This window comes from Rhinopithecus roxellana, chromosome 8 (assembly GCF_007565055.1).
Source record: "Rhinopithecus roxellana isolate Shanxi Qingling chromosome 8, ASM756505v1, whole genome shotgun sequence".
In the NCBI taxonomy this organism is placed as follows: domain Eukaryota; kingdom Metazoa; phylum Chordata; class Mammalia; order Primates; family Cercopithecidae; genus Rhinopithecus; species Rhinopithecus roxellana.
The window spans coordinates 2,363,761-2,391,158 of NC_044556.1; the positions used below are offsets into that span (position 1 = coordinate 2,363,761).

A 27,398-nucleotide genomic window follows, 5' to 3' on the forward strand; every position below is an offset into this window, starting at 1 on the left:
TTAGTAGAGATGGGGTTTTACCATGTTAGCAAGGCTGCTCTCAAACTCCTGGCCTCAAGAAGTGATCTGTCCACCACAGCCTCCCAAAGTTCTGGGATTACAGGCGTGAGCCACTGCACCCTGCCCCAGTATTCTATTTTTCGTTTTGTTTTGTTTCATTTGAGATGGAGTCTCGCTCTGTCACCCAGGCTGGAGTGCAGTGGCTCAGTCTCAGCTCACTGCAAGCTCTGCCTCCCGGGTTCAAGCGATTCTCCTGCTTAGCCTCCTGTGTAGCTGGGGTTACAGACATGCACCACCACGCCTGGCTAATTTTTGTATTTTTAGTAGAGACAGGGTTTCACCATGTTGGTCAGGCTGGTCTCAAACTCCTGACCCGGTGATCTGCCCGCCTCAGCCTCCCAAAGTGCTAGGATTGCAGGTGTGAGCCACCACGCCCAGCCAGTGTTCTATTTTTTTTTTGAGACGGAGTCTCGCTCTGTCGCCCAGGCTGGAGTGCAGTGGCGCCATCTCGGCTCACTGCAAGCACCACCTCCCAGGTTGAGGCCATTCTCCTGCCTCAGCCTCCTGAGTAGCTGGGACTACAGGTGTCTGCCACCATGCCTGGCTAATTTTTTGTATTTTTTTAGTAGAGATGGGGTTTCACCGTGTTAGCCAAGATGGCCTCAATCTCCTGACCTCATGATCCGCCCACCTCGGCCTCCCAAAGTGCTGGGATTACAGGCGTGAGCCACCACGCCCGGCCCAGTGTTCTATTTTTAAAGAAGAGGGTGAGGTGGATGGATACAGACAGACCTTCCCATGCCCCATCCTGCCCTGCATTTTTCTCTCTCCCTGCTAGATCCTTCGTCGCTTCTCAAGTGTCTGCCTGTGTTTGGTACCCTTGGTTAAGAGCAGGATTGAAGGGGAGACACCGGGCCTCTTCTGCCCCATACCTGTCGGGAAGCCTGTCAAACTATGTCCTGCATGCCCGCATCCTGCCTGGCCTAGCCCCAGCCTGCTGCAAGGGACAGGGACCCTGACAGTGGGGACAGAGAGACAGATAGCAGATGAGACACATCTTTTTGTTGTTGTTAAATAGGTTCCCCCTTACATGCTAGCCAGCCCCCTGGGAAGTTGACATTGACTTGGAGGAGTTCCCTCTTGGGAACCGAGAATGGCTTTTCCCTGGGGATGCTTTCTCCTGGCTGCACTGGCTATAAGTCTGCACAGCAGCACTGCCCACAGGGTGGGACGTGTCCACGAGATGGTGTGAAGTGGACACAGCTGGACACTGAACATTTCATTGATCGTAAGTTCGCAGAGGCACCACCTCACGTGCATGACTTCACATGTATTACTCTCCAGTGACCAATGCGGGTGCTTTAAAGTCCATTTAAAGAAAAATGCCAAGGATATAATAGTGTCAGCTACATTCAGAATGAAAGTGATGAGGGGTGGCCAGGAAAGCACTGTTTAGGGGGTGACTCCTCCTTCTCAGCTCTGAGGATGATGCTGTGCTGGGGCTGAAAGTAGAAGAACACTGATGGGAAAGAGAGAGCAGGCAGGAAGCAAAAAAGTGCCCACACAAGGCCTCTGGGCTTGGTATATTAGTTCGTTCTTATACTGGTATAAATAAATACCTGAGATTGGGTAGTTTATAAAGAAAAGAGGTTTAATTGGCTCATAGTTCTGCAGGCTGTACAGGAAGCATAGTAGCTTCTGCTTCTGGGGAGGCCTCAGAAAACTTACAATCATAGCAGAAGGTGAAGGGGAAGCAGGAACGTCTTACATGGCCAGAGTAGGAGGAAAAGAGAACAGGGGCGGTGCTACACACTTTTAAACAACCAGATCTCAACAGCACGGAGGGGATGGTGCTAAAACCATTCATTAGAAACTGTCCCCATGATCCAGTCACCTCCCACCAGGCCCCACCTCCAACACTGGAGATCACAATTCAACATGAGATTGGGGTGCAGACACAGATCCAAACTATATCACTTGGTTTCCAGCTCCACTGCCCCTTCCCAATTTGGGGGTGTCTATGACACCCTGGAGCATGAACCCCTCCTGCCCCCAATCCAGTCTATGTGTTTCTTTCCCAATACCCTGTCTCTCCTCTGAAGGTGTAACAACCGCACCCAGTGCGTGGTGGTCGCCGGCTCGGATGCCTTTCCTGACCCCTGTCCTGGGACCTACAAGTACCTGGAGGTGCAGTACGACTGTGTCCCCTACAGTGAGTCATCTTGTTCCTTGTGCGGACGCGGGCCCTTCCCCCATGAGTGAGTGAGGAGGAGACACCTTGACACATGCACACACGTGCATGGGGCCTGGGCACAGAGGGGACAGCCGGGCCTGCTCTCTCCAACACACATTCTCTTCTCCCAGACACTACTGTCCTTACTCAGTGCCTGCTCCCCCACCTCACAGACTCTGTCCCCTCCTGTGGGGGCACCTTCTCCAGCTCTCTTTACCCCAGCCCACTCACCCTGCTTCTTCATGCATCCTGTACTCATTTCCACACTGCCAGGCTATGGTCCTGTGCTCTGCCTGGCACACTTACATCTCTCTCTTCTCCCTTGGCCTTGATGCTTTTCTCGCCCATCTGCCTCCCTCCTCTTCTCACATCCCTTCCTTTTCTGACCCTTCTCATCTACTTTCTCTTCCCTCTCACTTAACCCCACTGCCCCTCTCAACACCTCTTCTTTCTCTCAGCACCCTCACTCCCCACACACTCCTTCCCAATCATGGAAGCTGGACTCTACACCCATAGAGCGGCATACCACCCTCCGAGGCCTGGTGGCAGATCCAGGGTGAAGGGCTGGGGGGCATTTTCAACAGATTCATAGCTCCCCATTGGTTTCCCCATTACCATGTGGCACTTCCTGTCTGCAAAGGAAATGCCGCCATGTTGGACTGAAGATGGCCTCCAGGCCGCCTGAAGAAAGTGATCTGGGGAGCCAGGAGCCTGGCCATCTTTTACCTGGCCAAGGGGATCAGACAAAGACAGGGTCTCTCCTCCTCAGCACCCCACCCTTGACATCACCTTTTTCCTGCCCTCTCTCCTCCCTCCCTCCTTCCCGTTATCCGTTCCCCTCTCCTCCCACAATGGGTTCCATGTGGCCAACCTGGTGGTAGGGCCTCTGGGCAGGGTGGGGAGAAGGCAGGGCCATCAGGGTGTCTGAGTGTGGTGGGCCGGGGTTGGGGACCAAGAGGCCCTGTAACTCTCCCTCCTCTCCCCTCCCACCCCAACCTTCCCCACCAACCTTTGATTTCTCCTCGCAGGTGATTCGATGGTGGGGAAACAGGATCCCTTCTGTGCTTCCGTAATTTTCTTCTTTTACTCCTCGTCCTTTCCTTTCAGCACCTGAGGCCTTCAGCCACCACTGAGGGGGACGCCCATCTGCTCCTTGAAGCCTCCCCACAGCACTGGGGACACGGCCGACTCCCGCGGCTGGGGCAGCCGGGAAAGGGGGCGGGAGGGAGCGAGCTCAGCACAGGGGGGCAGTCAGATGGGTGTAGGTTCAAGGCTCGACTGGACTCTTTGAGTTTTCTGGCTCTGAAACCTGAGCAAATGACTTCATTTCTCTGGGCCACTACGGAGGGAGGAGGGAGTCCACGAGATGGCCTGTGAGAAGCGCTTGGCCCAGGCCGGCCAGCCGCTCCCGGAGGCAGGGTTTTGAGTGCCAAGTGTAAACTTCCCAAGGGCAGAGGCTTCGTCTTCACCTACCGCCCCAGCGCCCAGACCCATGCCTGGTTCAGGACGTACTCAGTAATATTACCGATGCCATTTCAGCCAGCTGAGCCTGTTTATTCATCTGTGATGGGGTGAAGAGGGGTCAAAAGCCTTCCCTTGGAAGCTGCAAGGAGTAGTGACAGTGTGTCAAGCTTGTGTGCACACGAGCTATAGATGCAAAGGAAATGGTGCCTGCTTCCGCCAGCCATGTGGCCTCACTTCACTGTGCCTCAGTTTTCCCATCTGTAGGCAGGGTTCTTGAAAGATGGCCCGTGAGGTGCCTAGCATAGTTGCTGTCCCCTCGTGAGTGCTGGACACTTGGTAGTTGTTGCTTTTGTTGCAACTCCTTGTAATGCCTCTTGTCAATTACGATTATTGCTGTGGTAATCAAAATTAAAATAAGAACGGAGAATGAACCCAACTTCTCCCGAGGCCAGTGAGATAAAGGGCAGGAAAAACTCCCTGGTCCAAGTGGAAGCCAAAGCAAGTAGACGAGAGGCTCAGATCAAGTGGCAGGAAAGAAGCTAGGGGAGGAGAGGAGCTGAGAGACTTCCTGGAGCTGAGGACCTGAGTGTGGTCCAGGGGCCACAACCGACAGAGAACAGGCGGGCTCCAGGGACAGAGGGCAGGACAGTTCAGATGATGGGTGGCCGCCTGTCTGATGAAAAAGAGAGAGCCTGAGCCCTTGGGGAGACAGGAGACACGTGCATACACAAACACGCATGCACACACATCTGTGTGCATACATACAGGGTGGATGTTGGGGAAGGAGGAGCCTCCAGAGGAAGGAGGCTGGAGTTAAAGGGGGGGACAGGAGATAGCTAGAGGACAGGGAGGCCAGGCACTCACTTGTCTCCCAAATGTTCGCTGAGCATCTCCTGAGTGCCAGGCCCTGGGTGAGGCGCTGGGAAGGGAGCCAGAGGCTGCCCCTGCGGAGCTGCGTGCTGGAAGCTTCAGAGAGGGGCCAGGAGAGCCAGTCCCTCTGGTCAGAAGTTCCTGAGGGGCCAGGGACACAGAGGGGAGCGGCCTGGGCAGCCACCTGGCCCAGGGCTTCAGAGGCTGGGGTGACCCCAGTGCTGGTGAGGGTGGGTCAGGGGTGGGTGGCAGGGGGCATGTGATGTGTGGGAACCCTCCCACACACTGGACAAGCCCGACTAATGCTGGATTTGCTTTGCAGCTGAGCACAGTCTAACCGTGCCCCTTCCTCCCCTAGGTGCCACCCGTCCGCAGGGCAGCGGGCAGGGCGGAGCTCCTATCTCCTGGGTCCCTGGGCCCTGGGTGGGTTAAGCAGAAAAGCCGAACCTCAGGCTTGCCCCTGGGGAGCCTGGGAGCGTGTCTGTGCCCCCACCTGCTGTCCCACCCAGTCTGTGTCCCCCACCCCCGCCACCTCTCTGCCTCCGTCTCCCCGACCCTGGCTCTCTGGGGTCCGAGTGCAACTGCCTGTCTGCCTCTCTGTCATTCTATGTCTGGCTCTGCCTCCTTCTCTCTGTTTGCCTCTTCTGGGTTGTGAGGGCTTGGGGGAAGTCAGCTGGACCTGGGTGAGGCCAGCACAAAGGGGAAGGAGTTCAGCCTGTTTCTCGGCTGAGGGTGGGCCCAGGCCCTGGGAGACACTGAACCCCTTCCCCTGGGGCCCCTGGTTCTAGCAGGAGGGCAGCAGGCAGGGTGGGAAGGGAGCCGAGTGGCTCCTCCACCCCACCACTCCCTGGTGCCCCCTCTGGAGCCCACCTCCCAGCTGGGGCTCCTCACTCCCTGCCCCCTTTGCACCAAGGGTGTCCCCTCCCACCTGAGGGCTCTGTCCGCCTGCCTGCCTGTACCCCCCTACCACCGCTGTGTCTTTCTGTGTCTTTTCCCTCCTGTGTGTGTCCCCCTCATCCCTCTGACTGTCTCCTTGGCACCCTCTCACCCCATCTGACCACCCCCAGAGGAAGGGACCTGGGGGTGGGGGCCCGAGCTGATGCTACGGAAGGGGTTGGGGAAGCAGGAGCAAGGAAGGAAAGGAAAAGGGGGCGTGTTGCCAGAAAAGAAACGAAAGCAATTTAATCTCTTTTTTTTTCTCTTTTTTTCTTGCACATTTTTTTTTTCAATTTGTTTTCTCTCTCTCTTCCGATGCTTAAAGTAGAAGTGGAGCAGAAAGGTAAACGCACTGTTACCAATGCTAACCCCTAACTCACACTTTGTTCTACCTGTACCATACTTATGTGACCTGCCCTCCCTCCCGGCCCCTTCTTCTCTCCCCCACCCACACTCGGTCCAGTCGGTATCCCCAACCCCGGGTTGTCCTCCCAGCGGGGCCAGCCCTGGTGCGGCCACGGGCATCTCCACCCTCCAGATACCCACGGAAGCTCTTCTCTGAGCTTGGGCAGAATTTCTCTCTCTCGCTGTTTCTGTCTCTCTCTGTCCCTCCTTCCTGGTCCCTGGCCCTTTCAGGGGACCTGGCCTTCTCTCATACTTCTTTTGCCTCCTTCAGGAGAAGTGTATAAGCATCCAGGGCGGGTGGGGAGGGAGGGACTCCCTTCCCCGGCTCCCCCACTGGGGCACCGGGTGAGCTGTCTCTCTCTCTCTCTGTCTCTCTCTCTGTCTCTTTCTCTCTGTCTCTCCCCTCTCTCTTCCTCCTTCCCCTGCACCTTTTATAACATGTTTCTGGTTCAGGGGAGGCGGGCTGGAGGGGACACCATTGTTTTCCTTTTGGGGAGCAGATTCCTCCTATGTCTCGGGCTCCTGGTGGCTTAAGTTCCTTCTGGTTTGACGTTTCCAAGGCCCAGAGCTGTTTTGGAGCACGGAGCACCAGTCCTCCCCACCCCCAACCCGATCCCATCTCTGACCAGCTGGGTCCCAGCCCTGGGGAGGGGTGTCAGCTGTCCCCAGCCCTGGGAGGGGGCAGCCTGCCAAAAAATGAAAAAAATGAGGGTGAGGGGCCGGGGGGGGCCTCATGGTTGGGGGAGCGAAGGGTGGGGGGGCGTGTCTCTGTTTCTTTCACACTTGCAAAGCTGCAGTCAGGGTTTCTTCTGGGCTGTTGTGGTTAGAGGACCAGGGAGAGGGGCGGCGGGCGGGGGGGCACAGTCTGGGGACTTCCACAGACTCTGTAATTTCTGGCAGAGAACTCCCTAGTGGATGGGGCTGTCCATTACTGGTGGGGCGGAGGTGCTGCTGCTGAGGGGCTTCTAGGGTGAGACGTTAGGGATGACCATTTCCTCCCCCGAAAGTTTTGGGAAATTACCCATTTGAGGCCGGCAGCAGCGGGCGGGGCTGGAGGACATGGCCTTTAGGGGTCCCTTGTGCCTTGAAATTACAGTGGTCTGTGGAGCATCCCTTCCGAAGGAGGTGGGGCAGGGCCCCTCTGAGCTGCTCCCCTCCCCGTCTTCCCCTCTCCCCCATCTCAAGAGAGGCCTGGGCTATTGGCCCGAGGTCTGCCCCCTCACCGCACCCCTCCACTCTCCTCTCTCTCTCCTGGAGTCTCTCTCCCTCCCAGCACCAGCCACTCTTCTTGCAGGCCCACTGGTTTGGATGCGGCACCACTGGAGCTTTTCTCTTCGAGGGCCAGGGCAGGGCGGGTGGGGTGATGGGGCAAGGGAGGGAAGAGGAGGGATTGGGAGCTTGGTGCTGGTGAAGGGTCCTTGCTGTCCAAGGCCCCAGACAGACCCTTCCTCATCTTCTCCCCCTTCCCCTGGGTTGACCTCTAACCACATTTTTCCTCCCCTGATACCCTCTGAGCAGGTTAGGCTCTGAGGCCTCCCCCCATCCCCCTCACACAAACATGTCCCCTCAGATGCCACACACCTGGCGGGGGTGGGGACCGGCTTGGGCAGAGGCCGGTGTGCTGGACGGAGTGTGCAGGCCGAACCCTTGGGGCATCAGGGACAGGGAGATGGCCATTCCCCAGGGCCCAAGCCAGGGTCGTTCTGGCTCCTGCCTGGCTCTATGTCCCAGGCTTCTCTCCCTCTACAAAAACTACATCCTCCTGGCTGCTTTATGCTAGGGCGTCCTGAGCCACATTGTCCCCATGCTGTGAAGGGAATGCTGCCTGTCCCCCTCCCTCCCAAGCCTGCTGAACGTGGGGAATGAGGACTAGCTCTTGCCCGAGCCCCTCTTGCCACTGGGGCTGCCCCCCCCAAGCCGGTGCCAGGTCCCAGCCCCCCCAGTCCCCTTGGGGCCAGCTGCTTTGGTGACAGGCCAAGCAGGAGCAGAGAATTCACTGCAAACCCTCCGCCCTCGCCCCGTGCCCTCGCCCCGGCCTATGTGTGGGTTCTGCCAGCTGGGAGGTGAGGGAGGCCCGGCCATTCTGGATGGAGGGGCGCATGGATGTCGGCACTCTGGGAGGAGGTGGGGGATCTGACCACACTGACCCCTGGATCAGTCAAGGGGAGGCTAGGAGTAGGTGGCGCTGGGACGTGACTGGGCAAGGGTGGGCCGGCCAGCAGCGGCCAACGAGATGCAGTTGAGGTTTTCCTCCTTTTCAGGGATTGGGGGGGTGGGGCGGGGCCCCCCACCTTTCTGACATCAGCGCTGCCTTGGTCCCTCCTCCCGAGCCGGGGATGGTCGCAGGTAAATCTGGGTCCGGGCCAGGGGAGGTGGGGGGCCTGGCTGGGGCGGGCTGGGTCTTTATCCTAGCGCCTGGTTCCCTCCCCTGCCCCCTCCGAGCTGGACCTGGGACTGCCCCCCTGAGGGACCCTCAGTCGGGCCTGGGCCTTGGAGTGAATTCTCTGCTCACCCCTCTCTCCTCCGCCAGCACTAACCCTTTCTTCCCAGGTGGTCTGCAGCGCGGCCTCCCACGGAGCCAGGACCTCGCCAAGCCCCCATACCCCCTTGTCTCTCTTCCCTCTGCACAGCTCTCCGCTCCCTCCCCAACTCTCCCGGGAGTACTCTCCCTTTCCATGTCCCCACCCCTACCCCCACCCCTGTGCACAGTGCCACTGTCTGCTGCTGAGCCAGACCCCATGAGAGACCCTGCCGGCTGGGGGCAGGGCTGGGCGCCCTCCAGGAGGGGCCAGACTCTCCGTTCCCTGTCCTAGCCTGGGAGCTGCCTCTGGGAATCCCTTCCTCGGCTACTAACTTCGTGGGTACCGGGTGGGGGTGGGGCGCAAGCTGCATCAGGAACCTGGGGGGAGAGTTGAAACCCCTATCCTTCCCCCAGCCTAGAATAGGGGGACACTCCTGACACCCACAGTGGGTATGGGAACATCACTCTACGTTGCAATTTTTGCAGGAGGAAGAAAGTGGAGTTAAAAAAAAAAAAGTCTGTCCGGGTGTGGTTGGTGAAGGATGGTGCCCTGGACCCTAGCTCTTCCCTAAGTGGCAGAGAAGAGGGAGAAAGGGCCAGGTGCTGAGTCCCTGGACCGTCAAAGTCAGGAGTGACTCTAGTGGGGAGATTCTGCCCCCACTTAAATCACACAGGACCACCTCTGGGAGGGCTCTTGCCAACTCCTCCCCAGCCTGTGGGGTCTCTAGCAGCCAGGGAAGGGAAGAGGGGCACCACTTCCCCCCACTAACCCCGCTCTTAATGGCCTTCAGGGCTCACATTTCCAGGGAGAGGGGCAGCTGGGCAGGGCGTGGGGAGGGGGGTCGGGTCCCAGCCCGGAAACCCCCTTCCCATCACCAGCCCTACCAAGCAACCGTGACTGCAGCAGCAGGAGGGGACAACCTGACTCCCCGCCGGCAGCGTGACCAACTTGCCTCTCTCCCACCTTCTCTCTTTTTCCTCCCTCTTGCCTCTGCCCCTCCTCTCTTGTCTCCTCCCCTCCCGCCCGCTCTGCCCAGTCTTCGTGTGCCCAGGGACCCTGCAGAAGGTGCTGGAGCCCACCTCGACACACGAGTCGGAGCATCAGTCTGGCGCTTGGTGCAAGGACCCGCTGCAGGCAGGTGACCGCATCTACGTGATGCCCTGGATCCCCTACCGCACGGACACACTGACCGAATACGCCTCATGGGAGGACTACGTGGCCGCCCGCCACACCACCACCTACCGCCTGCCCAACCGCGTGGATGGCACAGGCTTTGTGGTCTATGACGGTGCCGTCTTCTACAACAAGGAGCGCACGCGCAACATCGTCAAGTATGACCTGCGGACGCGCATCAAGAGCGGGGAGACGGTCATCAATACCGCCAACTACCACGACACCTCGCCCTACCGCTGGGGCGGCAAGACCGACATTGACCTGGCGGTGGACGAGAATGGGCTGTGGGTCATCTACGCCACCGAGGGCAACAACGGGCGGCTGGTGGTGAGCCAGCTGAACCCCTACACACTGCGCTTCGAGGGCACGTGGGAGACGGGTTACGACAAGCGATCGGCATCCAACGCCTTCATGGTGTGCGGGGTCCTGTACGTACTACGTTCCGTGTACGTGGATGATGACAGCGAGGCGGCTGGCAACCGCGTGGACTATGCCTTCAACACCAATGCCAACCGCGAGGAGCCTGTCAGCCTCGCCTTTCCCAACCCCTACCAGTTTATCTCCTCCGTTGACTACAACCCTCGCGACAACCAGCTGTACGTCTGGAACAACTATTTCGTGGTGCGCTACAGCCTGGAGTTCGGGCCGCCCGACCCCAGTGCTGGTGAGGACGACTCACTTCCAGGCATGGAGCCCGCTTGCCTTTGTCCCTTCCACCCCCACCCACCCCTGGGTCCCAGGGTGGGGAGCCCCATCCTGTGAGCTCTTGGGATCGGGAGGTAAAAAATTCACAGCATGTGACAGACGCTGTTCTAAGCACTTCACAGTCATTAACTCATCTCCTCCTCACGGTCTATGACAGGGATCCTTACTGTCCTGTTTTACAGATGAGGACACTGAGGCACTGTGTGGGTAGGGGATTAAGTTATTTGAGGATTTCAAGCCAGCCTCCCAACCACTGAACTGCACTGCCTCTTCCAGGGGCTTGGGCACCTTTACTCCAGGAACCCTTGGATCCACCAAAATCCAGGGTGGAAGTCCAATATCCACAAAAGAGCTGAGCTGCTGATGTTGACCGGGCTGAGGGCAACTCTGCAGTCTTCTTTTACCCCCCTTAGCTGCCCTGCTAGCTCTGTGCCGCCCCAGGGCTCCAGGAAGCCTGATCTAACCCCATCTTGTTTGCAAAAGGGGGAGCTGAGGCCCCCAGAAGGAAGGAGCATAGCCAGGTTACATAAGCCAAAGTCAGCTAGAAGGAGGGTGGGAGGTGGTAGTATTCAGCCCCTGCCTGGTGGTGGGGCGGACCTGGACCTGTCCTCTGGGGCTCAACCTGGGAGGGTTCCTGTCCCCCAGACACCTCCGTCCCTGCCTCTCCTGACTGTTCTCTCAGACCTTACGGAACACATAGTAGATTTTTACCACCCTTTGCTACTTTATATGGTCCCATGGGCATAAGGGACTTTGGTGGGCACAGAGAGGCCAGGGGAGATCAACTCCCAGACCCAGTGGGGCCCAGCATGTGTTTCCACTTCAGTAGGTGAGGAAGATGCTAGGATGGCCTGGGACCCCCTGCCCAGGCACGCTGTGGCATGGCCCTGAGCACGGGGATGACCCTGTCTCATATCCCCTCTCCAGGCCCAGCCACTTCCCCACCCCTCAGCACGACAACCACAGCCAGGCCCACGCCCCTCACCAGCACAGCCTCGCCCGCAGCCACCACCCCGCTCCGCCGGGCACCCCTCACCACGCACCCAGTGGGTGCCATCAACCAGCTGGGACCTGATCTGCCTCCAGCCACAGCCCCAGCCCCCAGCACCCGGCGGCCCCCCGCCCCGAATCTACACGTGTCCCCTGAGCTCTTCTGCGAGCCCCGAGAGGTGCGGCGGGTCCAGTGGCCAGCCACCCAGCAGGGCATGCTGGTGGAGAGACCCTGCCCCAAGGGGACTCGAGGTGAGTACAGAGGCTGCGGCTAGGGGAGTGATGGGGGCCATGCCCCCAGCAGCTTAGCACAGATGCATGTTTGGGTGGTGGTCTCTGCTGCGAAGCAGAGGCTTTCTGAGGGCAGGGGTCATCCCCAGTGACCAGCAGAACTCTCAGGGCACAGGAGCCACTCAGTGCCCCTGGCCCCGCCTGCAGAACCTGCAGGGAGCCTGTAGGAGGCGACCTGGCTGCCGGCCTCAGGCTGACCTGTGACTGCCCCAGGCACAGCCGGTTTCACATGGGTGGCCAGCTGAAGTGCGAAAAGGGCAGGGCCACGTGTCCTGGAGATCTGAGGGGAGGGTTGGCAGGTGCTTCGTGGAGAGGGGGCGTTCAAATGAGCCTTGCTGGAAGGGTCTGATTCTGGAGGCAAAGACAGAAGGGGGCAGGAGGGAGAGCTCAGGCGAAGGGAGTGGCGCCTCTTTCGACTGTCCGGCCCGCTTCATGTCTGTTTCTCCGTGTTTCCCTTACCTCCCTCTTGGCCCACTGGTCCCCCGCTCTCTGTCATCTCCTTTCCCCCTCTCCGTCCCATCCTTCTCTTCTTCCCTTTGGCTCCCTTGTCTGTTCCTGTCTGTCTGTCCCTGCAGGAATTGCCTCCTTCCAGTGTCTACCAGCCTTGGGGCTCTGGAACCCCCGGGGCCCTGACCTCAGCAACTGCACCTCCCCCTGGGTCAACCAGGTGGCCCAGAAGGTACCAGCCACCGCCCCTCGCAGGCAGGCACATGTGCTTGGGCCCAGGGCCCAGCGGGGGTCATGGAGCAACTGGGGAGACTTGGGCTGGCAGGTCTGGAAGGCAGGACTGCGGGGTCACTTCTCTGGCCTACAAAGGGAGCAGGGACAGATGGGGTGGGAAAGGGCAGACGGTGACGGGGAAGCGGAGAGAGAGAGAGAAGAGAGGCTGCACAGGCCAGGGAAGCTGGGGAGGGCAGGATGGTCCCTGACAGACCTGGGATTTCCCCTCCCTGCCACCCACCTCATGCAGATCAAGAGTGGGGAGAATGCAGCCAACATCGCCAGTGAGCTGGCCCGACACACCCGGGGCTCCATCTACGCGGGAGACGTCTCCTCCTCTGTGAAGCTGATGGAGCAGCTGCTGGACATCTTGGATGCCCAGCTGCAGGCCCTGCGGCCCATCGAGCGCGAGTCAGCCGGAAAGAACTACAACAAGGTGGGGCCTGGTGGCGGCGTTGACCTGGCGCGGGGAGGGCGCCTGCCCCCAGGGGCACGGGAAGTATCCGACCTGGTACCTCCCAGCCAGGCTGCCACCTCCACTCCCTTCCTCAGAGAGGAAGGAGCCCCCCGCCCAAGGACTGCTGGGTCTCACTCCTGTGCTGCCTCAGACGGTCCTGGGGGTTGGGGATCCCTGAGGAATGTCTTGCTGATAGCCCAGCCCTGGGTCAGTGGTAGCCACAGATGAGAGAGCTATACAGATGTGACAGTACTGGGGTGAGGGAACTGGCGTCCAGAGGTCTGGCCTGACATCACCTCCATCTCTTTCTAGATGCACAAGCGAGAGAGAACTTGCAAGGATTATATCAAGGTGAGACCCAAGGGGTCCCAGTGTAAGGACCATGGGCTCCAGCTGACGGGGGAGAATGGGGTATAGGTTGAGAAGAGGGCATGCAGAGCCCACCCCAAGGAATTAGAGGGTGTTGGGGGGCTCACAGCACCATCCCCCCTGCCTGCGCAGGCCGTGGTGGAGACAGTGGACAATCTGCTCCGGCCAGAAGCTCTGGAGTCCTGGAAGGACATGAATGCCACGGAGCAGGTGCACACGGCCACCATGCTCCTGGACGTCCTGGAGGAGGGTGCCTTCCTGCTGGCCGACAACGTCAGGGAGCCCGCCCGCTTCCTGGCTGCCAAGGAGAACGTGGGTGAGTGCCACGGTCACCCAGAGTAAACTCAGATACGAACCTTAAACCATGGGGTTCTGGCCTGGAGGCCACAGAGGAGCTACCTGACCCTTGGGCGTCTTGCCACAGGGTCTTGTTCTGTAGCCTGAGCCCCTGGACTGGGAACAGACCCCAACTGCGTGTGCCTTGCCTTCCCCTGTCCCCACAGTCCTGGAGGTCACAGTCCTGAACACAGAGGGCCAGGTGCAGGAGCTGGTGTTCCCCCAGGAGGAGTACCCAAGAAAGAACTCCATCCAGCTGTCAGCCAAAACCATCAAGCAGAACAGCCGCAATGGTCAGTGTCCCTGGCGGGGCCTCGGGTGGGGAGGCAGCCCCCTCCCCGCCCCCTCCCCGCCCCCCTGCCCTGTGCCAGCATCTCTGCACCATTTGTGGAAGGCAGCAGTCCTGAACTTTCCTCATGCTAGTGTAAAATTTGAGGGGATTCATGGGTTCCCTGAAGTGCTGCAGAGCCCCAAGGGTGAGCCTTACAGTTGCAAAGCTGGCTCCTGGGCCTCACAGCTCAGAGAGGATGGGGCCACTGAGACGAAGGTTCAGAGAGGTCAGGGGCTTGCCCAAGGTCACACAGTGAGAATAGGTGGGTCGGAGGCCCAGCCCATGTGTCCTGGCACACTGCCCTGCTGTTTCGAACTGCCTTCGGCTGAGCAGTGGTCTTGTGGACAGGGCTCCCTGCCCCTCACCTGCCTGGGCTATGGAGTGGCTTCAGAGGTCCCAGTGGCCGGCATGGCCGAGGGCTGAGGAGCTGGCCGAGCTGGGAAGCCAGGGGCCTGGACGGAGGTGCACCAGCTGAGGATGCTGACACATCCAAACGTGCCTGTCCTCGCCAGGGGTGGTCAAAGTTGTCTTCATCCTCTACAACAACCTGGGCCTCTTCCTGTCCACGGAGAATGCCACAGTCAAGCTGGCCGGCGAAGCAGGCCCGGGTGGTCCTGGGGGCGCCTCTCTAGTGGTGAACTCACAGGTCATCGCAGCATCCATCAACAAGGAGTCCAGCCGTGTCTTCCTCATGGACCCTGTCATCTTCACCGTGGCCCACCTGGAGGTGAGCTGAGCTGTCCTCCTCCCTCCATGGGGGTCCCTGTACCCTCTGTGTTCCCAAGCTGTGTACCTGCTCCTCCACCATGTGCTTACCTCGAGAACGAGTTATGGGTTCTTCCACTTTAGTAGCTTGGGCCATTTGTCCCCAGAGCTCTCAGAATGTCACCTGGAGCCCCAGACTCCAGGCACTTCTTTGATACTTGGCACCATCCCTGTAGCCAGTTGTGGGGGGTCGGAATGGGACTCCCCGGTTCTGACTCCAGTTCTGACACCCCGGCGCCACCACCCAACAGGACAAGAACCACTTCAATGCCAACTGCTCCTTCTGGAACTACTCGGAGCGTTCCATGCTGGGCTACTGGTCGACCCAGGGCTGCCGCCTGGTGGAGTCCAACAAGACCCATACCACGTGTGCCTGCAGCCACCTCACCAACTTCGCCGTGCTCATGGCTCACCGCGAGATCGTAAGCTGGCTGGCACTCTGCTCCTTCCTCCGGGCAGGCCCGCTTGCTGGCCTGGCTTTGCATGGCATCCTAGAGAGATCATGGGCAATGCCGGGGAGGCCGGCCTCATGGCTGTGGGGGGCCCCTAGTCTTGCCTGGGGCATGAGGCCATGCATCTAGTTCTCTCTGGTCATCTATGGCCATGGTCCCGCCGTCTCCCAAGGCACTCTGGAGAATCAAGTTGGTGTCACGTTAGTCATCTCTCCACAAGCCTTCCAGAGCATGAGGAAGTGAGCGCATTGCTGTGTGCAGAGGGGTGGGGGCTGCCAGATTGGTGGCACCAGAAGTCCTCGTGGCCCATGGCCTTGCCCAAGGCCCTGTCTGCAGCTGGCACCTGGCTGAGCCCAGTGTGCAAAACCAAAGGCCCTGAGCGTGCCCCCTGCTCCTGTCCCCAGTACCAGGGCCGCATCAACGAGCTGCTGCTGTCGGTCATCACCTGGGTGGGCATCGTGATCTCCCTGGTCTGCCTGGCCATCTGCATTTCCACCTTCTGCTTCCTGCGGGGGCTGCAGACTGACCGCAACACCATCCACAAGAACCTGTGCATCAATCTCTTCCTGGCCGAGCTGCTTTTCTTGGTCGGGATTGACAAGACTCAGTATGAGGTGGGCTGGGACTCGAGGGCAGGTGACGGCCAGTGCCCAGGGGGCTGGGAGAGGAAAGGGGACACCTGCCCGGGCAGCAGCCCCTCACCCTCGGTGCTCCCTGCAGATTGCCTGCCCCATCTTCGCTGGCCTGCTGCACTACTTCTTCCTGGCCGCCTTCTCTTGGCTGTGCCTGGAGGGCGTGCACCTCTACCTGCTGCTGGTGGAGGTGTTTGAGAGCGAGTATTCCCGCACCAAGTACTACTACCTAGGCGGCTACTGCTTCCCAGCTCTGGTGGTGGGCATCGCGGCTGCCATTGACTACCGCAGCTATGGCACCGAGAAGGCGTGAGTTTCCACCTCCCGGCCCTGCACTGGTTCCTCCCACCTGGTTCCCTGCTGGGCAGCACCCCTTGGGAAAGGACCCTCAGGGTGGTGGCCTCCCTTCCTCCTGATCCCAGAGGCTGCAGCCTGCAGAGTCCTAGGTCTTCATGGGTCACGGGGAATGGCTCCTCGGCTTCTCGCTATACCCCGGCCCTGTTTCCTTTACAGCTGCTGGCTCCGAGTGGACAATTACTTCATCTGGAGTTTCATCGGGCCCGTCTCCTTCGTTATCGTGGTGAGTTGGGAGGTGACACCCCTAGTACCACATCTTCCTTCATCCAGGCTGGCCTTGACTCCAGCCCCTGCCCCAAACCCACACACACACACACACACACACACACATACTCTCTCCTCACATCGGAACTGAGCCACCAGCTGAGAGGATGAGAGTGTGCTGGGTTCATGGAGCTCCAATGCTGAGGGCTACTCGCCTGGGGGACTGTGATTTGAGCCCCTACCGTGTGTCAGGCCATGGGCCTTGTCCAGCAGCCAGGAGTGGCATTCAATTGCCAGTCATGTCAGTCAGCTCACTGTCACCTCAGGGGCAGATACGGGGGTTCTCCCAGCAGAGGCGAGGGCCACAGCTGAGACTTCGCCAGGCCGGGCCCATGTCTCAGTGCTCACTGAGGGAGGCAGGGCCACTCTCAGCCCAGCCCGTCCCTTGTCCCGCCCCCAGGTCAACCTGGTGTTCCTCATGGTGACCCTGCACAAGATGATCCGAAGCTCATCTGTGCTCAAGCCCGACTCCAGCCGCCTGGACAACATTAAGTGAGCCTTGCCCCTGCCTGCCCCTGCCCCTGCCCCATCACACCCCCCCACCCTGCGCTGGGCCCACCTCCTCCAGGGTGTTCTAAAAGATAGTGCTGTCACCTCTGGTGACACATTGTGATTCTAAGTACCAAGAGGGGTGTTTTATTGTGGTCACTATGTGCCTACTTAATGGGTGTTAGAAAGTGTATCATCAGCACGTCCAACCTGTAGTTTTAGAGGCGTAACTGTGTAGGGTGAGGCTAAATTCAACAGGTGAGTGTATTTAAGGGCAACTTAAAGAGAAATAGGCAGCAAATGTAGCCTAAGTGGTCTGGAAATTTGGCAGAAACAATGAAGGTGGCAGAGGAATGACTGATGTTCACAATACCCCGACCCCTGACCCAGTACCTTTCCCTCAGGCCCAGGCTGGGGTGGAGGCATCCTGGGCAGGCCACTGCCCCCAAGGCCCACTCAACCTGCTCAGGGCTTTGCAGACAGTGCCCAGGCCCACCCAAGGGCCCCCTTTGTAGGCTGCAGGGGAGGCCCGGGCTGAGGCCCGGGCTGAGGCCGTCCCCTCCGGCGGGTACTTTGACACCCCTATCGCCCCACCCCCAGATCCTGGGCTCTGGGGGCCATTGCGCTGCTGTTCCTGCTGGGCCTCACCTGGGCTTTCGGCCTCCTCTTCATCAACAAGGAGTCGGTGGTCATGGCCTATCTCTTCACCACCTTCAACGCCTTCCAGGGGGTCTTCATCTTTGTCTTTCACTGCGCCTTACAGAAGAAGGTGAGGTCGAGGCGGGGTCCTGGGTCACAGCCTCCCTTGGAGATATTTCCTGGGCATCCAGGAAAAGGCAGCGAGGGTGGAGGGGACTCAGGGGCTCCCTCAAGCCCCCAGTGAGTGCTGCAGGGCTTCTACGGTCAGGTCTGCGTCCATAGGGAGGGGAGGACGAGCTCAGGGCTAGGGAGGATTTAACCACAGGTGAAGAGGGTTCTGGAAAAAAGCAAGATACAGCAGCTTAGAGGAGTGAGAGCAGGACAGATTTGGTGATGGGGAACCCTCACCACCATGAGGGCCATGAGTCAGGCGTGGGAGGGGGAGGATTTTGGGAGCCACCCTGAGGGAGCAATGCCTACATTCATAGTTGAGGAAATAATTGTGAATTTTGTGGTGACAGAAAGGATCTTTTTAAAATAAATGTGTTAAAATCTGAATCTTAAGAAAACATACAGGCCAGACGCGGTGGCTCACGCCTGTAATCCCAACACTTTGGGAGGCTGAGGCGGGCAGATCACCTGAGGTCAGGAGTTCCAGACCAGCCTGGCCAACATGGTGAAACCCTGTCTCTACTTAAAAAATATAAAAATTAGCCGGGCATGGTGGCGGGCACCTGTAGTCCCAGCTACTTGGGAGGCTGAGGCAGGAGAATCGCTTGAACCCGGAAGGCGGAGGTTGCAGTGAGCCGAGATTATGCCACTGCATTCCAGCCTGGGCAACAGGGTAAGACTGTCTCAAAAAAAAAAAAAAAGGACTGGGTGCAGTGGCTCATGCCTGTAATCCCAGCACTTTGGGAGGCTGAGGCAGGAGGATCGCTTAAGCCCAGGAATTCGAGACCAGCCTGGGCAACAGAGACCCTGTCTCTACTTAAAAAAAAACAAAGGGGACAACAGTAGCTGGGGAATGTGGGCAGGGAGTGGGGGGTACAGGCAGCACTGTCAGGACTGAAGCTGGGGAGACGGAGCTGAGGCATTTGTAGAGTCAGCCCTGGCAGCAGTGCGGGCCATGGAGACTGCTGTTGGACTTGGGGAATGGTGAAGCGGGTAAGGCTTAAGGCAGGGGGTGGCGGAGGCAGTGATCATGAGAATCCTGGTTGCAAGGGAGGAGGTGGCCTGTGTCCCTGCTCTGTCCATCTGTCCAACACTGTCCTGGCCCCTCCTCGGACAGATGGTCAAAGGCAGTGTCTGCGTGGCCCCCACCTCACACGCAGTGACAGCGATGTCCTTTCAGGGGACCCCAGGCCCCTATGGTCTGATCTGGGCCCCTCGGCTCCCCTCCCTCCAACCTCCGCTCTCAGACACCTAGATGTGGACCCTCCTCAGAGTGCAGCCCCTGTTCTTACCTTGGCCTAAATGAGGCCTCCTCTGATCTATTTATTTTTTTAGGTTTTTTAATTTTTTTATTATTTTTTTTTGAGATAGAGTCTCGTTCTGTCCCCAGGCTGGAGTGCAATGGCGTGATCTCGGTTCGCTGCAACCTCCGCCTTGTGGGTTCAAGCAGTTGTCATGCCAAGTAGCTGGGATTACAGATGCCCACCGCCACGACCAGCTAATTTTTGTATTTTTAGTAGAGATGGGGTTTCACCATGTTGCCTAGGCTGGTCTTGAACCCCTGACCTCAGGTGATCCACCCACCTCTGCCTTTCAGAGTGCTGGGATTACAGGTGTGAGCCACCATGCCTGGCCTCCTCTGGTCTGTTTAAAATCACAACCAGTTTGGCCAACATGGTAAAACCCTGTCTCTACAAAAAAAAAAAAAAAAAAAGCCGGGTGTGGTGGTATGCGCCTGTAATCCCAGCTACTCAGGAGGCTGAGGCAGGAGAATCACGTGAATCCAGGAGGTGGAGGTTGCAGTGTGCCAAGATCGCGTCATTGCACTCCAGCCTGGGTGACAGTGTGAGATTCCGTCTCAAAAAAAAAAAAAAAAAAAAAATCACATCCTGCTCCCAAGTCAGCACTGCCTAACCCCCTTTCCAGCCATAGTTTTCTCCGCAGCACGTAACACCATCCAACAGCCTGCATGTTTATATATTCATCTGTGTTCTGTCTCTACCGAAATATAAGCTCTCAGAGGTACAGATTTGTGTCTGTTGTCTTCCATACCATCCCTGAGGCCTAAATTGTGCCTGGCACATAGCAAATGCTCGTTAATGCTCTGTTGATTTTACAAATGAATGAAAAACTGTCAGTGGAGGTGGAGAAGAGGATGGGCCTGAGTAAGAAGAGATTGAAACCTGATTGGCTGGCTGTTGGGGGACAGGGGACAGCAAGGTTTCCATGGCCTGCAAGTTGCTGAACAGGGCAACATAGTCATTGGAAGCTCGGTCTCTGGCCTCCCAAGGCTGGGTGTCTTGTGACCAGCCCTGTGGTAGGCTGGATCACAGAGGAGGCCAGCGTCCCGACCAGCTGACTGTCCTCCTCACCCCCCAGGTGCACAAGGAGTACAGCAAGTGCCTGCGTCACTCCTACTGCTGCATCCGTTCCCCTCCCGGGGGCACTCACGGATCCCTCAAGACCTCAGCCATGCGAAGCAACACCCGCTATTACACAGGGACTCAGGTATCAGGCCAGGCAGGGCTCCCTGGGGCTGAGTGTTGGAACCCAGAGCCTGAGAGGTGGGGAGTGGCTTGGCCTGGGTTTCTGATCGTGATGATTGGCTGAGCAGTCTCAAAAAGACGCCAGAGGGTGGGTGGCCCAAGGACCCCCTCACATTTGGGTTGTGTCCCCAGAGCCGAATTCGGAGGATGTGGAATGACACTGTGAGGAAACAGACGGAGTCCTCCTTCATGGCGGGTGACATCAACAGCACCCCAACCCTGAATCGAGGTGAGAAGGTGTCCCTCTGCCTCTGGCGCTGGTCTCTGGAGGCTCCCGGCCGCCTTGTGACCTCTGATCCCTTGGCCAGGTACCATGGGGAACCACCTGCTGACCAACCCTGTGCTGCAGCCCCGTGGGGGCACCAGCCCCTACAACACCCTCATCGCCGAGTCAGTAGGCTTCAATCCCTCCTCGCCCCCTGTCTTCAACTCCCCAGGTGAGAGCACGGGGGAAGCATCCCAGGTTGGGAAATGGAGGGTTTGTGTCCCAAGGGACCTCTGCCTGGGATGTTCTGTGCCCCAGAACTGGAGCCTGGACTTGCATTTCAAGCTCACCCTCGCCTTCTCTTTTCTCTCCTGACTGCCACCTGCAGGGAGCTACCGGGAACCCAGTAAGTGTGACTCTTCCCTGGGGATGTTTCTGAGGCTGGGAGAGGGACAGACAGTGGCCTTCTCAGATGGCCTCACTTAAGGAGGAGAACTCGGGATGCCCTTCCCATGCCCACATCTCCCCACCCCCCAACACACAGCCTCTGGTTGGCAGCCGAATGGAGGATAATGGATGGTGTTCATTGAGTTTGGGCCGTTAGGTGCTAAGGGTCTGAGCATAGGAAAAGGATCCTGTCGCCCAGGCCTCCTCACACTGCTGAGATTCTGAACCTCCAGCTGAGGATGAGACCCTGGGGGAACTGGTCCTTGTCCTCTACCTTTCATCAGTCCGTTGCTGGGCTGGTGTCTCTACTGCCAGTGAGGGAGAAAGGGAATGTGAGACCAGAGATCCAGGGGGTAGGGGGAAGCCTATGGAAAACCAGCAGGAATCGAGCCCCTCTTCACACACACCGCACCCCCTCACTACCCTCTAGTGCATCCAGGGCCCCTCTTCTACCTTACCAGCCTCTTTCTGCCCTGCAGAGCACCCCTTGGGAGGCCGGGAAGCCTGTGGCATGGACACCCTGCCCCTGAACGGCAACTTCAACAACAGTTACTCCTTGCGAAGTGGGGATTTCCCTCCTGGGGATGGGGGCCCCGAGCCGCCCCGAGGCCGGAACCTAGCCGATGCGGCGGCCTTCGAGAAGATGATCATCTCGGAGCTGGTGCACAACAACCTGCGGGGGAGCAGCAGCGCGGCCAAGGGCCCTCCACCGCCTGAGCCCCCCGTGCCACCTGTGCCAGGGGGCGGGGGCGAGGAAGAGGCAGGTGGGCCCGGGGTTGCTGACCGGGCTGAGATTGAACTTCTCTATAAGGCCCTGGAGGAGCCTCTGCTGCTGCCCCGGGCCCAGTCGGTGCTGTACCAGAGCGATCTGGACGAGTCGGAGAGCTGCACGGCCGAGGACGGCGCCACCAGCCGGCCCCTCTCCTCCCCTCCGGGCCGGGACTCCCTCTATGCCAGCGGGGCCAACCTGCGGGACTCACCCTCCTACCCGGACAGCAGCCCTGAGGGGCCCAGTGAGGCCCTGCCCCCACCCCCTCCCGCACCCCCCGGTCCCCCCGAAATCTACTACACCTCGCGCCCACCAGCCCTGGTGGCCCGGAATCCCCTGCAGGGCTACTACCAGGTGCGGCGTCCTAGCCACGAGGGCTACCTGGCAGCCCCAGGCCTTGAGGGGCCAGGGCCCGATGGGGACGGGCAGATGCAGCTGGTCACCAGTCTCTGAGGGGACCTCATGGACCAGGGGCTGGTGGCCCAGGCCAGGGAGGGAACCCTGGGCAGGGCTCTGGTGGGAGAGGGAGACAGATGGAGGCAGTGGCTGGTGGGCCACTCTCTCCAGGTGCCCCTCAGCCATGGGCCCTCCAGTCCCCTCAGGGGACTCTGACCTGGGGGCCTGAGGTGCCAGGGTTCACAGACAGGGTTTCCCACCAGCCACACGCACCAGCTGTATTTGGGGGAAGTGTAGTGAGGAGGAGCCCAGAGGTCCCCAGGGGAGTGAGGAGGGAGAACTTGGAAGGGGGCAGCCCACTTCCAGACGCTCCACTCTCCCACCCTTCTACGCCATGAAGGGAAATGAGGGCTTTAGTTTCACTGGGCGGGAGGGGCAGCTTCTGAGGTTGCCAAAGGCCCCCACTGGATCAAACCTGTCAGCTGCTTCTCTCTGCAGCCAGAAATGCTGCCGGCTGCACCCAGAGGGAGCAGTGAGGCAGGACAAATGGACAGGTTCCTCCTGCGCTACAATTCCTTGCTCCCTGGAGACTGGGAAAAGGCCACAGGGCAGGGGGACTGGGCGGTGGTGGCTGGTGGTTTAAAGGTCGAACTTTCTCTGAAGCTCCTTTCCCCTTGCTCTTGGTCCCTGCCCCCCAAGCAAGCCTGCCCCCTCTGCCTCCCAGTGCACCCAATGACCCCCTCCCTTGGGGCGACTCCTCATGAAGCACAACTCCCCGCAGGGCCCCCAGCCCACAGGGGTGGCCATATTTGGGCAGTTCCCAGTCCTGTGGGCTCGGCTATCTGGGGAGCAGATTTTGGGTCTGGATCTCCCTGGGGAGTGGGTCCTGGGCTTGGATCTTTCCCTAGGGGGCCCTCTTACTCCTTCCTCTCTCCTCCTCCTCCTTCCCCATTGCTGTAAATATTTCAACGAAATGGAAAAGAAAAAAAAAAAGACAAAAAAAAAAAGACCAAAAAAAAATCTCATCACTTGAAGCCACCGGGAGCCTGCGGCCCGGGCCAACCTGGGCTTTCTCCGGAGCAGAGCAGTGCTGCTGGCCCGGCAGCCAGGACTTCTCCGTGTACGTGCATCCCTAGCCCCTGCCGGGGCGGGCGGGCCGCCAGAGCAGCTTTTTACAATCCAGAGACAGAAAACAAAATCTAGATGCAACAGCGAAACAAAGAACCCATTTCCTTCCTGGCACCTGTTTCTGTCCCCTCCTTTCCTGCTCTGCCTGCCCAGCATCATCAGCCCTCCTGGGGCGTGTACCTCACTGCCTGCCCCAGGACCAGAGGCCTGTCTCCCCCTTCCCTCCCCATCGGCCCGGGGGAGACCTCCTCACACCCAAAGATGCTTTGTCAAGATGGCTGCGCTGTCCCTTTGAATTCCTGCTTCTTGTATATTGCTTTGGGGACTCTAGCTGGGGAAAATGGGGCTGATTTCCCACCTAGAGAGGTTGATGGCCAGAGGAAAATGGGGAGGAACTGGGGTTGTGGAGGGCATGGGTATGGCTGAGGAGGGTGCTGGAGTGGCAACGTGGTCTTCTGTCTGGGGGAGGGGGAAGGGGCAAAGGTGAGAGGTCACCTTCCCTACCCTCCACCTTCCTGCAGGAAGGACAAAGCCAGGTGCCAGGGCTGGGGTCAGGACACCCATGTTCTGGGGGGGCTTGACCCCAAATCCCAGACCCTGGAAGCTCTAGGCTCGGGATGTCTCCTGAGCACCTCTCCCAGCCCCCTCCTCTCCAGCCTGTCAGCCCAGCCTCCCCAGTCCCCTCCCCTCAACTCTAGGGGTAACATAGCCCTGAGGCCACCTTAGCCCAGCCCCTGCATTACCATTTCCCCAGAGGTGGCCCATCCACCTCTGCTCTGACCTCTCCCCGTCTCTTTGCCCCTCCTTTTCTCACAAGTGCCATGAGTTTTCAAACATCTTCGGGTCTCAGCCTGCTGCTGCCATGAACTTTGTTGGGTTAAGGGGGAGGGGCTCTAGGAAGGAACTGGGGGGGAGGGGACAGGTAGGTGGCTGGAGGGACCCTTTTTGCTGCTAGAAAGCCCCTCCCTTCTCCTGGGGAGCTGGGGCTGGCTTGTCCCCATCAATTAGGGGAGAAGGGGTCAGACCAAAGATGGTGGTTTGTCCCATGCAAGGGAACAGGTGTGGGGAAGAGGTGGGGTTGGGTTCCAACTCTGGCTTTTTCTGGTAGAAAGGCCTAACCCATTACACCAGAAGACTATGGGTGAAGTCTAGATGGGGAGGAGAAGTGAGGCCAGAGACAGTCTTGCCAGACGACTCTGAGGAGAGCAGGGGACAGTTCCATGGACCTTCCTGGACTGCACTAGGCTAGGAGGTCTTGTGTGGAGGGGCGGTCAGAGGTCTGTGAAGAGCGGGCAGGAGTCATGGGCAGGCAAAGAGCCGGCCCGGCCTGGGCAGCAGCCCAGCTACAGTCTGTGGCTGCCCCCGACACCAGGAGGAGGGCCGGGAGAGTTCCAGGGGGGCTGAGACACAGGGAGGCCCACTTCCTCCCTGCCTAGCCTTCCTTGTATCTCTCCAGACTCGGACAATCAAAGGGAGAGGGTGTTATCAGTCCTGTTTCAGCCGGCATCGCCCAGTGGCTTCCAGGCCTCAGAGCTGTGTGGCAGGGCCCCCTGCTGGGGCTGGACACTACTGCAGTCCAGTGCAAAGCTGCCCCCAGAGCCCAGGTGTCCCCCCCACCTAACCAGACCTGGTGCCTTGACGCCCCCACCCCAGCTGGGACGGTACAGAGAAGGGTCTTGGTTTCCTCTCCTACTCCCTTCCTTGGGCTCCTGAAATTTGCTCCTAAATCTTGTTAATTCTTCTTCTCTGGATTTTTGTTTCTTTTGGCTTTCCCTTGCCTTCCCTTTCTCTGTCTCCAACTCTCTTTCCCCACGTGTTTCTCGCTGTCTCTATGTTCCTCTTCTCTCATCCTCAACTTTCTGTCCATTCGGGCCTCCTCCCCACCTCCCACGCCCCAGCCCCTCCCTCCTTGGTCTCCTTTTCAATATGCCAAACCAATTTTGGGTCGAGTGCATTTAACGAGAACAAAACAAAAGGCTCATAACAACAAGAACGTTTCAGAAAAAAACAAAAAGTTTAAAAAAAATTGTTGAGTCAAAAAGTCAAACAATAAAGAAATTAAGATTTCTTGGAATGACGAGTTGTGTGACTTCTTGAGCGGGGGAGGCGCGGTGGCTCAGGCCTGTAATCCCAGCATTTTGGGAGGCTGAGGTGGGTGGATCACTTGAGGCCAGGAGTTTGAGACCAGCCTGGTCAACATGGTGAAATCCCATTTCTACTAAAAAGACAAAAATTTAGCTGAGCGTGGTGGCAAGCACCTGTGGTCCCAGCTACTCGGGAGGCTGAGGCAGGAGAATCGCTTGAACCTGGGAGGCAGAGGTTGCAGTGAGCTGAGATCGCGCCACTGCACAACAGCCTGGGCTATAGAGTGAAACTCTGTCTCAAAAAAGAAAGAAAGAAATGGTTGAGAAGATCTGCACAGTGGCGTCCCCACGGGCTCTGGTCTGTGCTTGAGCATTCAGAACCCCTGGCAGAGGCCTGGCAATTATAGAATCATTCACATTGATGAGACCTTGGTAAGTTCCTGGGCTTGGTGGAGCATTCCATATGCAGTTTCTCTGAATCCTCACAAAATGCTCCCGGGTGGAGACAGCGATTAGAGTTCCATTTTACAGATAGGGAAACTGAGGCTTACAGCCCTTAGATGCATGCCCAAGTCTCTGGCGAGGCCACTGTCCCATGCTGTGTCTCACAGAAGCCCTTCTTGGCCCAGACGTCTGTCCCCAGGCTGTACTAGAGCAGAGCTGAGGAATTTTACACTGTGATATCTCATTACAATTGCCATTCCTACACTCCCATACGCTGCTGGCATGGAGTGGTTTCAAACTTGATACGGTGGAATTGCATCATGTGTGTGTCACATTCTCAGTTCACCAATGAACTGCCCGTGCTCAGAGAGAGAGGAATAACTACTCAAACTACAAGGATCAGTCGGGCGCGGTGGCTCACGCCTGGAATCCCAGCACTTTGGGAGGCTGAGGCGAGCGGATCACTTGAGGTCGGGAATTCGAGACCAGCCTGACCAAAATGGAGAAACCCCATCTCTACTAAAAAATATATAATTAGCCGGGTGTGGTGGCGCATGCCTCTAATCCCAGCTACTCGGGAGGCTGAGGTGAGCGGATCACTTGAGGTCAGGAGGCAGAGGTTGCAGTGAGCCGAGATTGCACCATTGCACTCCAGCCTGGGCAACAACAGTGAAACTCCGTCTGAAAAAACAAACAAAAAACTACAAGGCCCCTCTGACTTAAAAAGACACCTGTGTCTAGGACACCACCCACCTTCCCACAGCCACTCCTTCCCAGTCTTCATGGCTGGCTCCTTCTCATCTGACCTCCTAATGATGGGGAACACAGTGGCTCAGTCCTTAGACCTTTTCTCTACCTGCTCTCACTCCCTGGAAGGTCTCATCCTGTCTCATGGTTTGAAATGCCACCGGGCAGGCCGGGCGCGGTGGCTCAAGCCTGTAATCCCAGCACTTTGGGAGGCCGAGACGGGCAGATCACAAGGTCAGGAGATCGAGACCATCCTGGCTAACACGGTGAAACCCCGTCTCTACTAAAAATGCAAAAAAATTAGGCGGGCATGGTGGCGAGCGCTTGTAGTCCCAGCTACTTGGGAGGCTGAGGCAGGAGAATGGCGTGAACCCGGGAGGCGGAGCTTGCAGTGAGCCGGGATCGCGCCACTGCACTCCAACCTGGGCGACTGAGTGAGACTCCGTCTCAAAAAAAAAAAAGAAAGAAAGAAAGAAATGCCACCGGGCAGGCGCAGTGGCTCACACCTGTAATCCCAGCACTTTGGGAGGCCAAGGCGGGCAGATCATGAGGTCAGGAGTTTGAGAGCAGCCTGGCCAACAAGGTGAAACTCTGTCTCTACCAAAAATACAAAAATTAGCTGGGCATGGTGGCGCACGCCTGTAGTCCCAGCTACTCAGGAGGCTTGAGGCAGGAGAATCGCTGGAACTCATAAGACGGAGGCTGCAGTGAGTCAAGATCACGCCACTGCACTCCAGCCTGGGCGACAGAGTGAGACTCCATCTCAAAAAAAAAAAAAAAATGTGTTACCTATACACTGATCACCCTCAAACGTAGCTCTCCAGCATGAGCTCCAGATTTGCATATATTCACCTACCTACCCCATCTCTCTCCCTGGTATCTGGTAGGATCTCAAACTAACCTGTCCTAAACTGAGACGCTGGCCTCCCCCACCCCCATCTCTACTGCTGCCACGGGAAGAACTACACGTGAGGCTTTGAGGCTTCCTCACCTCAACTAAAAGTGAGTCCATCCATCCCTTGATTCAAGCTAAAGACCTTGGAAAAAAGTGAGTCCATCCA

General features: G+C 58.3%; 1 protein-coding gene, 1 long non-coding RNA gene and 1 pseudogene across 9 annotated transcripts in view; 2 read left to right on the forward strand and 1 right to left on the reverse strand.

Annotated features, from left to right (window-relative positions):
- Window positions 1-25,140, forward strand: part of ADGRL1 (adhesion G protein-coupled receptor L1) — a 61,809-nt gene extending 36,669 nt beyond the window's left edge. Inside the window, exons 4-24 of one of the 5 annotated variants that reach the window (XM_030935390.1) lie at window positions 2,103-2,212; window positions 5,832-5,846; window positions 9,467-10,267; window positions 11,236-11,550; window positions 12,165-12,268; window positions 12,560-12,745; window positions 13,079-13,117; window positions 13,268-13,451; window positions 13,639-13,764; window positions 14,315-14,529; window positions 14,819-14,989; window positions 15,424-15,633; window positions 15,740-15,960; window positions 16,165-16,231; window positions 16,673-16,764; window positions 17,362-17,530; window positions 19,951-20,079; window positions 20,250-20,346; window positions 20,426-20,554; window positions 20,711-20,728; window positions 21,249-25,140. In XM_030935390.1, coding sequence (XP_030791250.1) covers window positions 2,103-2,212; window positions 5,832-5,846; window positions 9,467-10,267; window positions 11,236-11,550; window positions 12,165-12,268; window positions 12,560-12,745; window positions 13,079-13,117; window positions 13,268-13,451; window positions 13,639-13,764; window positions 14,315-14,529; window positions 14,819-14,989; window positions 15,424-15,633; window positions 15,740-15,960; window positions 16,165-16,231; window positions 16,673-16,764; window positions 17,362-17,530; window positions 19,951-20,079; window positions 20,250-20,346; window positions 20,426-20,554; window positions 20,711-20,728; window positions 21,249-21,991 — 4,141 coding nt within the window. In that variant the 3' untranslated portion in view covers window positions 21,992-25,140. Of the gene's footprint in view, window positions 1-2,102; window positions 2,213-5,831; window positions 5,847-8,169; window positions 8,255-9,466; window positions 10,289-11,235; window positions 11,551-12,164; window positions 12,269-12,559; window positions 12,746-13,078; window positions 13,118-13,267; window positions 13,452-13,638; window positions 13,765-14,314; window positions 14,530-14,818; window positions 14,990-15,423; window positions 15,634-15,739; window positions 15,961-16,164; window positions 16,232-16,672; window positions 16,765-17,361; window positions 17,531-19,950; window positions 20,080-20,249; window positions 20,347-20,425; window positions 20,555-20,710; window positions 20,729-21,248 lie in introns of all 5 variants that reach the window. The other 4 variants (XM_030935388.1, XM_030935392.1, XM_030935391.1 and 1 more) reach the window with 4 other exon arrangements.
- LOC104661049 overlaps window positions 1-27,398 on the reverse strand; it is a 49,842-nt gene that overhangs the window by 10,758 nt on the left and 11,686 nt on the right. For 2 of the 3 annotated variants that reach the window (XR_004058677.1, XR_747798.2), the window contains exons 2-3: window positions 17,410-17,737; window positions 3,243-4,090 (exon numbers count right to left, since the gene is read on the reverse strand). This is a non-coding gene — a long non-coding RNA (uncharacterized LOC104661049). Of the gene's footprint in view, window positions 1-3,242; window positions 4,091-4,561; window positions 4,709-17,409; window positions 17,738-27,398 lie in introns of all 3 variants that reach the window. The other variant, XR_004058678.1, reaches the window with a different exon arrangement.
- On the forward strand, window positions 23,372-25,140 carry LOC115899077 (annotated as a pseudogene). The gene has a single exon (XR_004058676.1). The product of XR_004058676.1 is annotated as an uncharacterized LOC115899077 (transcript).